At 42.9% G+C, this 12,900-nt stretch overlaps 1 protein-coding gene across 1 annotated transcript; it reads left to right on the forward strand.

Annotated features, from left to right (window-relative positions):
- The first annotated feature begins 150 nt into the window (after positions 1-150).
- Positions 151-1,867, forward strand: LOC113836595 (annexin A7-like). The gene is given in 2 exon segments (XM_035447584.1): positions 151-496; positions 499-1,867. Coding segments are annotated over 2 exon segments (1,266 nt in total). The 5' UTR covers positions 151-291; the 3' UTR covers positions 1,560-1,867.
- The last annotated feature ends 11,033 nt before the right edge of the window (positions 1,868-12,900 follow it).

A 12,900-nucleotide genomic window follows, 5' to 3' on the forward strand; every position in this document is an offset into this window, starting at 1 on the left:
GGTTCAAGATCTGCTGAGCAAATTGGGAGCATGGGAAGAGGGGGGAGGGAGCTAGGAGAATGAGAAGGGGAGAGGAAGAGGGATGCCGAGGACATGAGGGAGCAGAAAATATGAGTCAGGGGAAGAATACACAATAACAAGAATGGAGGTGACGCTGCTCCCTCCTTCAGAATATCATACCCAGGCTATCCCCCTACAGGCTACCCACCTTTCCCTGGATATCCTCCTGCAGGTCAGGAGTCATCCTTTCCCCCTCCGGGTCAGTATCCCTATCCCAGTGGCTTTCCAACAATGGGAGGAGGTGCTTACCCACCAGCACCAAGTGTCGGCTACCCCGGGGCTGGAGGCTATGCTACACCTGGAGGTTATCCAGCCCCTGGGGGCTATCCTGTTAGCCCAAGTCCAGGGGGTGTTCCAGTCTATCCGGGAGGACAAGGCTTTGGAGCCCCACCTGGTGGAGCAAGCTTTTCTGGCTATCCACAGCCACCTGCAAGTCTTGTGGTGGACCAGCCCAGGTTCCAGTACCAGGTGGCTTTCCTGGAGGACAGATGCCTTCTCAGTACCCTGGAGGACATGCTCCTTACCCTAGCCAGCCTGCTGCGATGACTCAGGGCACCCAAGGGACAATCCGAGCAGCCTCCAACTTTGATGCTATGAGAGATGCAGAAATTCTCCGCAAAGCAATGAAGGGGTTTGGAACAGATGAGCAAGCAATTGTGGATGTTGTGTCCAGCCGTTCCAATGACCAGAGGCAACAAATTAAAACAGCCTTTAAGACCATGTATGGCAAGGATTTAATTAAAGATCTCAAGTCAGAGTTGAGTGGAAATATGGAAGAATTGATCCTTGCCCTGTTCATGCCTTCTACATACTATGATGCCTGGAGTTTAAGGAAAGCAATGCAGGGAGCAGGAACTCAAGAACGTGTATTGATAGAGATTTTATGCACAAGAACAAATCAAGAAATTCGAGACATTGTTAGATGTTATCAATCAGAGTTTGGACGAGACCTTGAGAAGGACATTAAGTCAGATACCTCAGGACATTTTGAACGTCTCCTCGTGTCCATGTGCCAGGGAAACCGTGATGAGAACCAGAGTGTAAACCACCAGATGGCTCAGGATGATGCCCAGCACCTCTATCAGGCTGGTGAGGGGAAGCTAGGGACAGATGAGTCCTGCTTCAACATGATCCTTGCCACCAGAAGCTTCCCTCAGCTGAAAGCCACCATGGAGGCTTATTCCAGGATGGCTAATCGAGATTTGTTAAGCAGTGTAAGCCGAGAGTTCTCTGGATATATTGAAAGTGGTTTGAAGACCATCTTGCAGTGCGCCCTAAACCGCCCCGCCTTCTTTGCTGAGCGACTCTACTACTCCATGAAAGGTGCTGGCACAGATGACTCCACTCTGGTCAGGATTGTGGTCACTCGAAGTGAGATTGACCTTGTTCAGATAAAGCAGATGTTCACCCAGATGTATCAGAAGACCCTGAGCACAATGATTGCTAGTGATACCAGTGGAGACTACAGAAAGCTGCTTCTGGCCATCGTTGGCCAGTGAGAGGAGGGATCTTTGTTTTGTTTTGTTTTCTTTAACAAATGAAGCTCTTCAGAGCCCTTGCAAGCAACAAGATCTGCATGCAGCAATGTCAACACCACCTAACCAGAATAGCTTTTTACTAAGGACTATGTCAGGGTAATGTGCTTGGTTTGCACATGTTGTTACTGCCTTAATTCTAATGTTATTCTTTTTTCTTTCTGTATCCAGTCAATGTAAAAACCATATCAATGATGTAGTAATTTTGCACCATTTGTAAAGCTTCATTCTCACTGCTTTTATTTTAATCAGGACTTCAAATTGAATAAAAATCACGACAATCTCTAAAAAAAAAAAAAAAAAAAAGAATGGAGATATCATAATAGAGGGAGACATTTTTGGTTTACAGAGAAATCAGGCACTAGGGAAATGTCTGGAGATCTACAAAGATGACACCAGCTAACTATCTCAGCAACGGAGGAGAGGCTACCTTAAATGCCCTCCCCTGATTATGAGATTGGTGACTGACTTATATGCCTTCATCCAGCAGCTGGTGGAAGTAGAAGCAGACACCCATAACTAATCACCGATCTGAAGTGGAACCCAGATGCAGAGAAGGACCAGTGAAGAGCACAGAGGTCCAGACCACGCTGGTGAAACACACAGAAACAGCTGACCTGAACATCCGGGAACTCTTGCTCCCCAGTCTGATAGCTGGAATACCAGCATGGGACTGATCCAGACCCAAGGAACATGGGTTTCTGTGAGGAAACCTCAGAAATCTATGGGACCTCCTATAGAAGCCTAGTATTTATCCCTAGCATAGGTGTGGATTTTGGGAGCCCAGTCCATATAGAGGAATACTCCCTGAGCCAACACACATGGGGGTGGGCTTAGGCCCTACCCCAAAGGAAACGAAAGACTCTGATGACACCCTATGGAAGGCCTTACCATCCAGGGGGAGCAGAAAAGATATGTGACAGATAAGGTTTTAGTTGGGGGGGGGCGAGGGTAGGGGAGGATGGGTGGGAGAAAGGAAATGGGATTGTCATGTAAAACAATCCTGTTTCTAATTCAAATAAAAAAAGTTGGAAAAAAAATAAATCCTTTCCTTCCCAAGTTTCTTTTGGTCATGGGTGTTTATGACAGCAATAGAAAATCAAATTAATACAGAAATTTGTATCAGAGAATCGGCATTGCTGTGATAGACATGACCGTATCATTTTATTTCTTGGATAGTTTTATGAGAAGATGGCATCTGGGACTCATTAAATATTCTGATTACTAATGGTCTTGAACACCTCTACTTCCTTGGCTCTGCTATCTACAGCACAAATAGCTTATCCTGGTCAAATACAATTTTTTTTCTTTACATTTGAGACACAGTCTCACTGTGTAAACCAGACTGACCTCAGACTTGCATGGTCTCTTCACTTCATCAGTTATTCTTTACTAGAAAGTAGTAGCAGAAAGTGTCGCCTGACATGGTAACTGTCTTCTTAAGCTCTGAGACAGCTGGTGGCGCTGGTCCTAACAGGTACTGTGCCACCACCCAGCTTCCCTTCCCAGCAGAGCCACAGATTCTCTGTGTGACACTTGAGGTTCTCCAGGAAGCAGATGCCAAGTTGCCATCAGACAATGCAGAGATAATGAAGAAAACACCAGTGAAGCATAAACACAAGAGAGCCACAGTCAGCTAGAGAGAGAGATCGGCTCTCCTGTGTATCTGAAAGTTGGAAGGAGATAGGCAAATAAAGAGGCTTGGGCAGAAAGAACCTAGGACTGCAGACACCCACAAGGAAAAAACGGGTAGCAGGAATCCCATTCCAAGCAGGAAGGGCTAGGGATATAGTAGTATCCTTACCCTTCAGTCATCCTGCCCGGCTGCTACAAGAAGTGTGCATGTTCTATTCTGGGTCAAGTTGTGGGTGCCCAGGAAGCTGCCCCTCCAAACCTCTCTTGGACCATGATGTTAATGCATAGACCCTCTCAGTTTTTTATTGGTCATCTTCCTACTGCCCCCTCCCCCATGTCATTGTGTACCACTATCCTTGTCCTCTCAGATACCCAAGCTTTGGATGATGTATGGTCGTTGTTCCTGAACTCCCAAATGAAAGTATATTCTCACTTATCCTTTACATGCCTTCCTAAAACATCTGCTTGACGTTCCTGACTTTTCTTCTTGATATAGTCACCTTAGTGCATTTTTAAAAATTATTTTTATGTGTCTGTGAGTGAGTGTGCACATGTGAGCCAAGGCCAAAAGAGGGCATCTGATCCCCTGTAGCCAGAGTTACAGGCAGTTGTGAACTGCTTGACTTGGGTGCAGGGAACTGAACTTGGTTCCTCTAGAAGAGGCAAGTACTCTTAACTGCTGAACTGTCTCTCCAACACAGCTTAGTGTTTTAAATATTAAATATTATTTCTAAGTTTGTTAGAGGGATATGCTGGGGCAGATTCTAGGTGATCAGATCCTTTTATAGTAAGGGCCACTCACCTCAGGGGAAGCTGGACTATAGTAGAGATCTACCAGCAACCTGCAGTCAAAAGAAAGTCCTTACACTTACAGACTTTAGAAGGAAAGGGTCTCAGAGCACAAGGGAAGGAGCCTCTGAGCTTAGCACACCAGTGAATGTATTTAATTACTTGGATAGGATATATAGTATGTAAGGCATAATCCTGTTGTCCCACCCTACCTTGGGGTTGCAACAGGTTGGGAGCTAAGCAATTTTGGTAAGTCACTAGTAGAGTCAGCTACTTTGATCTAACACTTAGAATTCCACATGTTGGGGTTTTATATAGTATAGTATTTCCCTCGACATTGAAACCATCAAACATATTCATGGCACTTGCCTTTCCAGATGTTCAAACTTGTGTGTGTTAGAATGATATGATAGTTCATATCATGTACATCATCCATACATATGTCCATCAGTCTATTTGTCCTTGCATTTATCTTTTTCTGTGTGTCTTTGCTTCTATTTCTTTGAGCCTACTGGTGTCTTAGGGTCACCCTTCTATTTTGTGTGTGTACCTAGACTCCTATGTCAGAGGACAGTTTTTTTCTCCACATGTCTGTTTATTCTCACAAATATGCCACAGGGGAATTTTGTTTTGTTTTTGTTTTTTTATGAGATAAGGTAGCTTAGACTAGTTTTAAACTACTGACCCTCCTTCCCCCAATGCTCAAGTGCTGGGATTATAGGCATGTGTTATTATGCTTGTCTTATACTAGAAGAATTTTAAAAACCTCATATTAGTGTTAAAGATGTGAGCTGTCTACTCTCTATAGGTGACAGTATAAATTTGGAAGGTACTTGCTAAAATTAACATCCCTTTCTCTTCCCCAATCCTTTTCTTTTTGGAGACAGGGTTGACCTGGAAATTGCTATGTAACATAGGCTGGCCTTGAACTCCCATTTGTCTCTGCCTTCCCAGTGCTAGGATTGTAGGTATGTGCACCACACCTGGTAATTACATTTTAAAATAGTTAGTCTGGGCCTCAAGGCACAGGCCTATAATCTCAGCTACTTGGGAAGCTGAGGAAGGAGGATTCAAAAGCCTGCCTGGGGTCGCTTAGCAAGACCCTAACTCAGAATAAAAATTTACAAAGGGCTGGGGATGAAACTCAGTGGAAGACTGTTTGCCTAACATGGATGAGGCCCTGGGTTCTCCATCTACCATGTGGGTCCTAGGGATCAGATTCACAGGTGGTCAGACTTGGCAGTAAGTACATTACCCACTGAGGCATTTTGTTGGCTCTACAATAATTTTTGCACATTAATTATTTTTGCTAATTGTGTGTGTGTGTGTGTGTGTGTGTGTGTGTGTGTGTGTGCCTGTGCAAAACCAGATGTTTTCTATCACTTCCCCCTATTGCTTTGAGGCAAAGTTTCTCCCTGAATGTGGATTTAATGTTTCCTCAGATATGCTAGAAGCCAACTGTCCCCAGTGATCCTCTTGTCTCTGTCCTCTGCAGTGCTGGGATTATGGGCATGCTTGGAATCCAGACTCTGGTCCTCATGATTATGCAGCAAGTGATCTTAACCACTAACTCATCTCTCCAGCCTCTATTTTTAGTAATATTGTGATGATGAATTTTACATCTATATTCATGAACAGCATTGCTCTGTAGTTTTCTATTTTGTTCTGTCTTCATTTGGCTTTGTTTTTTAGGTATAGTAGCTTCCTCTTATGATTTGGGAAGTGAGTCCTCATCTGTTTTCTGGGAAATGTTGAGTGGAACTGCTGTGTATTCTGTGTGTCACAGAACTCTTCACTGAAACCATCAGGGCCTGGGAATTATAACATGTTCCTTTGAAGTCATGGGGCTACTTAAAGGTCATGCTTCATATTGGGTGTGATGTAGTGGAGGGTTGGGGGTTTTTGTTTGTTGGTTGGTTGGTGAAAATTAGCCCTTTTGATACAGCTCATCAGTTTTATGTGCATAGAGTTATTTCTTATATATCTTGGTTATGTTTTTGATATACGAATGATCTGTGCTGAGCTCCTGTTTCACCATTTATATCCTCTTTCATTTCACTTCTTAAGTCTTGCTAGACATTTCTTGATTTTCCTGATCTTTGTAGAGCCAACTAACTCTCTTTCATTGATATTTTTGTCTGCATCTTTGTTGTGTCTCCTGCTTATTTTGGCAGCCTGTTATCCTCTTCCTCTTCAAGACTCTTGGGCTAAGAGCTACATCATTAGCTTTTCTTTTCTCTGCTAATGTGAGTACTTAGTACTGGGAATTTTCCTTTCAGCCCTGCTGTGTGGCATCCCTCATGTTTGGATAGGTTGTATTTTCACTCACACTCTGTTTAGTGTACTTTGAAACTCCTCAGGAGACCTTCTCTTGGTCCATGAAATATTAAAAGTGTGCTGTCTTGTTTCTGAGTGTGGGAAGATAGGAAGTCTTCCATTGGTTTCTAGTCTAATTCCATTGTGGGCAGACAATACAGTGTATAACTTCAACTTTCTCTGTCTTAAAAATTACATTTATTCATTCAGCATGTGTGAGTGTGTATATGGGCTGGTGCATGTGTAGAAGGATGACAGAGAATGACTTTTGGGAATTGGTTCTGTCTTTACACCATATGGTTCCCAGGGATCTTACTAAGGTTGTTTGAATAGGCTGTGAGCTTATTTTCCAGCTGAGACATCTTGCTGGTCCTTAACTCTCTTTTCCTCCCTCCCTCCCTCCCTCCCTCCCTCCCTCCCTCCCTCCCTCTCCCTCATTCCTTTTCTCCCTCTCTATTCCTTCCATCCTATCTTCCCTCCTTCATCTCCCCTCTACTGTTCTCTTATTTTCTACTGTTTTCTGGTTGTTTGTGTTTGCATCATGCTTGTTTGAACCAAGTTCTCATGTAACCCATACTGGCCTAGAGTTTGCTGTGTAGCTGATGATGACCTTAAACTCCAGTTCTTCCTGTTTTCACTTCCTAAGTGCTAGGATTATGGGCATGTTCCCCACTGCTGGGCTTGGTTTCAATTCTTTTAAATTCATTGAGTGTTATTTATTTATTTCTTATGACATACGATGTTAATTGTCTTGCTTTCTTTGTTCATCGATATGTGAAAGGAATGTATGTTCTTCTGTTGGATAGTGTATTGTCTAAATATTAAATCAGGTCTTATTGATGATGTTGTTGAGTTCTGTGTGTGTGTGTGTGTGTGTGTGTGTGTGTGTCTGTCGTATACACATGTGCTGCACAGGTACCTTCAGAGGCCAGAGGCATCAGACTCCCTAGAGCTGGAGCTGTAACAGTGAGTTGTGAGCAGCCTCATGTAGGTGCTGGAATGTAGGTCCTCTTTAAGAGCATTACATGCCATTAACCACTGAGACATCTCTTTAGCCCCTGCATTTTGTCTTTACTATTTTTGAGATGGGGTATTAAGTCTCCTAATTATGGGTTTTGTCCATTTCTCTTTTCAACTCTATCAGGTTTCTCTTTGTACACATTCATTTAGAGTTGTTATGTCTGCTTGATTGGTCCTTACTCATTTATCATGATGTAATATTCTTCCCTGGCCCTGGTAATTTTATTTGACTTCAAGTCTACTGAAAGCCAGACCTAAACTCTTGTACATTTTCTACCACACTTTGCCATCTGTACACTGTTCATTTCCATTTTCTGTACAAAATGACACTCTTTTGAAAGAATCTGGAAGGAAATCTTTGAAAATATTCTCTTTAGTTACTCTAGACTATATGGTCACAGGTGATTTTGTTTTATGCTCTCTTTTCTTGTAGTTTCTGATTTTTTTTATAAGAACACATACTACATAAATAAATAGGAAAAAACCTTTTAAGAAAGAAAACAGACAGACCAAAAATTGTCCAGAAGTGAAGCCAGCTGTCAGTGGGCACAGTGTGAAAGGAAAACAACAGTCTGAGAATAGACACAACTTATATATACTCTGCCTTCATTTGTAGAAATGATTCCATTTATATTCCAGATAAGTTTCTGAAATGCTGGTTCTAAATCAGTTTTTTTTCTAAGCTAAAGCTTAATTTAAATAGGCAAAGGAAAGTAATTATATAAATAACTTTGTAGTGATTTTCTCTGTAAAGTAGTAGCTACACATTCATTTGCATTTTGTAGTTTATAGAGCATTGACTGCAGGTTGGGTATCCCTCATCCTAAATTCTTGGAACCTGAAGGGTTTTAGATGCCAGATTAAAACATATATATATATATATAATATATATATATATATATATATAATATATATTTTGCACACATATAAGACCATATCTTGGGCATAGGATCAAAATATAAGCATGAAATTCAGTTCCTCTTTATATACAGCTTTTGCACATAAACAGAAGCTAATTCTTGTGTATCTTTTATGTGGTTATTTTTATTCAGAAGTCTTTGTGGTGCTGGAGATTGAACCCAGGGTTTCATGCATGATAAACTATAAACTAGTGTTCTGCTATGGAGGTACACCATAGCCCCTACTAGGGCACCTGAAGTTTCACTGAAGCCTGTCACATTAGGTCAAGTGTGCAATTTTCTACTTGTATTGTCATGTGGATACTCAAGGAGTTTTGAATTTTGGAGCATTTTGGATTTCATCTGTTTGGATTAGAGATATGTATGTATGTATGTATACTTAGTCTCTAATCTTTCTAATATGGATGTGTGAGTGTGTATATGTTGTTGTTTTTAAATCTTGGAATAGAACCTAGGACCTTGTACACACTAAATAGGCTCCCTACACAGAGCTATATAACTCCCCCATTCTGCTTTCTCACTTAAAAATAATATTTATTTTAGTTTGTGTGTGTATGTAAGTACCTGAAGAGGTCATAAAAAGGCATCAGATCCCCTGGAGCTGGAGTTATAGGTGGTTCTGAGCCACTAGTTATGGGAACTGGGTCACAGGAACTGAACTCAGGTTCTCTTCCAGAGCAGCATGCGCTCTTAACCATTGTGCCATCTGTTAGCTCCTGCTTTCTTATTTTTATAGTCTCCAAATTAATCTGGAATTTAGAGTTTCTAATACTTTGATCACTAAAGATGGAAGGAAAGTCCATCTAAGCACTTACATTACTGTCTTACGATTGTTCAGCATGGTTTTCTCTTCACTCTATCACCTTTGAATATGATTAGCTTACAAATGACAGTTTCCAAATCTACCTGGAGGAAGCCATTTCTATAGCATTTCTTCCACTGATTTCCCTCTGTTGTCTTCTCGCTTAACTGGGCCCTGGAATTGAACAGACAGGGAAGACCCTCATCCCTTAGAGTGCAGAGTCTGCAGGGCAGGGCTAGTTAGTGGTGGGGGGAGGAGATGCCAGAGCAATGCAGCTTCTGAGGGATGGGAGGGAGAGGCTCATTGGTGTCTGGACATTGATGAAAGAAACCTTCACAAGGAGGTGGAGTTGCTGCTGGTTCCAGAAGAATAGAACAGGAAGTAGTGATGAAAGCTCAGAGATTTCCTGGAAGAGGGAACTACAAAAGAAAGTGTACCAATGTTGGGTGTGGTTAGCACCACTACTTGGGAGGCTGAGACATAGAAGATCACTATTAGTTCCAAACCAACCTGGGGTACAAAAAGAAACAAAAGGAAAAGCAAGCAAGGAAGGAAATGTCCTAAGGCTGTAGTTTGTTTGAGGAACCTAAGTGAAGATCTCTGTGCCTGGAGTGACCTCTTACAGATCCATGGCCAGAGACTTGAGCCCCTGCTTATTTTCAGACTCCCACAGAACAGGCAAAGGCCCCCAGGACCTTCCCCAGAGGTCTTGGTGTGACTTGGGCCAGTCTGCTCCAGTGGGCTCTGCAACTGCCCTCAGAGCCGACTCCACATCACCCCTAGCCTCAGTTTCCCAACCAAGAACAGCATATACTGTCATTGTCCTTTTCTCCTACTGAATTCAGTTTTTCCTTCATCAAATATGAATTCTTTGAACACTAGAATGGAGTCTCTGTTTTATATCCAACTTCTCCAAATGCTCAGCCCATCCACCCACCTCTGGAAGTGTTGGGCTATTTCGGTAAAGTCACAGAGGTACAGACTTGAGAAGTGTATAGAGTTTTGATAAGCTGGAGTTGTTGACCCAACTATAAAAACTAGTGGTATAGTTGGTTATAAAAAGAAAAAGGAGGGCTGTGTGGGTACTGCAGCTGGATGGCCGCTAGCTAGCTCCCAGCCTCCCACGCCACCTGGGGTGGGAGCAAAGCTATTTTCTTAGTTGTCTTCCTCACTCAGGGATGCTTTGATAGGAAAAGTTGCACTGTCTACCCAATGAGCCTCTCAGTCTGCTAGTATGTGAGGTGGGAGAGTTACTACCTGAGCAGCCTGTTTTGTACCCACACTATTTTGGAAAAGCCTATGAAAAGCCTTGCTTAATTCCATCCTCAGGATTAAGAAATCGAGCTTTCCAAATTTCAGCCTCCTTGTGATGATCATTATCAACTTGCCTGGAGCTAGAATCATTGGGAGATTGGTGAGTTGCATCTCTGGGTGTATCTGTGAGTTTCCAGAGAGGATTAGTTGACGACAAAGAATGGCTCTGAATGTGGGTAGCTCTTCTCCAGAAGTGAGAAAACCGAGGCCTGTAGAACTCAAGCATTCCCGGTTTTGTTTCCTGGACCCTCTTGCTATGTACTGAGTTGTACTATCTACCTGGTTGTCTTTGCTGGGATGAACCAAATCTCCTGAAACTCTGAGTGAAATGAAGCCCCTTCACCCTCTAAGTTGTTTCTGCTGGGTATTTTGGAAGCAGCAATGATAAAACTGACTACTCCATCCCTGTGCTATTCTCCTGCAGCATTCCCGCTGCCCTCAGAAGGAAGTGCGCAGTCCTTTCAAAGACCTTCCAGGCCAGGATGGCTTTAACATCCTCCCAGGTCACTCCCAGCCTTGCCTCAGTCCTTGGCCTTGGCTTCCCTCAGCTGTTTTTCTTCCCTTTATTAACCCCTTTCTTTCCCAAGTGGACTCATTTCTGTCTCCAACTATCCTGGCTCAGTTACAGCAGCCTCACAGAGACCCTACCATCCTCTTGTAATTCTGCTTTAATTCCTCTGACGTCAAGAGTATGTTTTTCACCCACTAGCATAGTGACACAGGGGCCATATTCTTGGGTGCATGCATAGACAAGAAGCCTTTGAATCTCTTCAACACTGCATTAGATTTACTAAGGTAAAAATTACATTAGTCTGTGTGTGATGTGTTCACATTTGCATGCCTGAGTGTATACAGATGTGTGTACACATGGGTAAAGTCAGAGGTCAAACTTCAGGTGTTGTTCCTCCAGGAACCACTCGCATTATTATTATTTTTCTAAGTGTGATAACACTTCTTTAATACCCTAGCTGATTGTCAGAATTGACTGAGAAAAGTGCACACCTTGTTTTTTTTAAAATAAAAATCAAAGTTGGAATCCAAGCAGTTTCTGTGTTGAGAACATACACAGGTGTCACTATGCCACCATCTCATCTTTTGAGACAAGGCCTCTCACTGAGACCTGGGGCTTGATATGTTAAGCTAGTCTGGTTGGCCAATGAGTAGTAGGGATCCCCTTATCTCAACCTCCTCAGTGCTGGGATTACAACATGTTTCACTATGCCTTGTCTTTTGACATGGTGCTAGGGATTTGAACTCAGATCATCAAGCTTATATGATAGACACTGTATGTACTGAGCTATTTCCCCAGCCTTGTTCTTTTTTTCCTTTGATTCTAACAGTGGTGAAAAGTCCAGGGCCAACTGACTGGGAAGTAAAGGTGAGAAAACCAGGGGACTGATAGTGCTTTCCAGACTCTTCATGAGCCATCTCAGGAACCCCTCTAACTGTGCCTAATATCGCCACTTTGCAGCTCACCCTGAGGCTAAGGAACAGTGGGTAGGAAGAAAAGCAGAAAGTAAAGTAGACAGTAGGAACTTTAAATAGAAGATGGAGTTTAATCTGTGGCTAGCTGGAAGCAAGGGGAGAAGCCCAGGCTCAGTCAGCTGCTGTGATTTATATGGTACTGGCCAAAGTCAAGGCCTTGCATTGGGAGTACACTATAGGCTGTTTCATGTAGTCTGCAGAATAGTAAGGAAAAAGGAACTTCAGAACAGTTAAGTCACTTGTTCAGTGTCAAACAGCTTGCTAGAGGCAGAGGTGCCTCTAGCAAATTGGCCTGGAAGTCCAATTGCCCACTGGGAGGTTGGCACATAGCCACATAGTCTGTGTGGTGGTTTGAATGAGAATGGCCCCTGAAGGCTCATATATTTGAATACTTGGTGTCACATTGGTAGAACTATTTGGGAAGGATTAGGAGGTGTGGCCTTGTTAGAGGAGGTGTGTCACTGGGGACAGGCTTAAGGGTTTCAAACAATTTGAAATATTCCCAGTGTGCTCTTTCTCTGCCTCCTGCTTCTGGATCTTGGATGTGAGCTCTAAGTTGCTACTCCAGTGCCATGCTTGCCTACTGCCATGCCATATCCCCCAACATAATGTTGATAGACTCCTATCTGTCTGGAGTCATAGCACCCCAAAACCTTTCTTCTATGTTAGCCTTGGTTGTGTTGTTTTATCACAGCAATAGATAAGAAACTAAGACAGTCTTTGAATCAAAAAGACTGTCACCCCCACACACACTTCTTTTAAAGATGGAATCTCTCTGTATAGTCCAGCGTGGGTTTAAACTTACAGACATCCTCCTGTTTCAACTTCCCAGATGCTGGAATTATACTATGCCCCACCCACTCTTGTTCACTTGCTTTGCCTTTGTTTGGGGACAGGGTCTCACATGTGGAATACGTGGAATTCCATGTGCAGCTGGAGGGTGACCTTGAACTTCTGAATTTCCTGCCTCTGTCTCCCACATGCTCTGATTACAGGCTTGTTCATGGATCTTGTTCACTGCCTG

Source organism: Cricetulus griseus, chromosome 7, assembly GCF_003668045.3.
Source record: "Cricetulus griseus strain 17A/GY chromosome 7, alternate assembly CriGri-PICRH-1.0, whole genome shotgun sequence".
Lineage (NCBI taxonomy): Eukaryota > Metazoa > Chordata > Mammalia > Rodentia > Cricetidae > Cricetulus > Cricetulus griseus.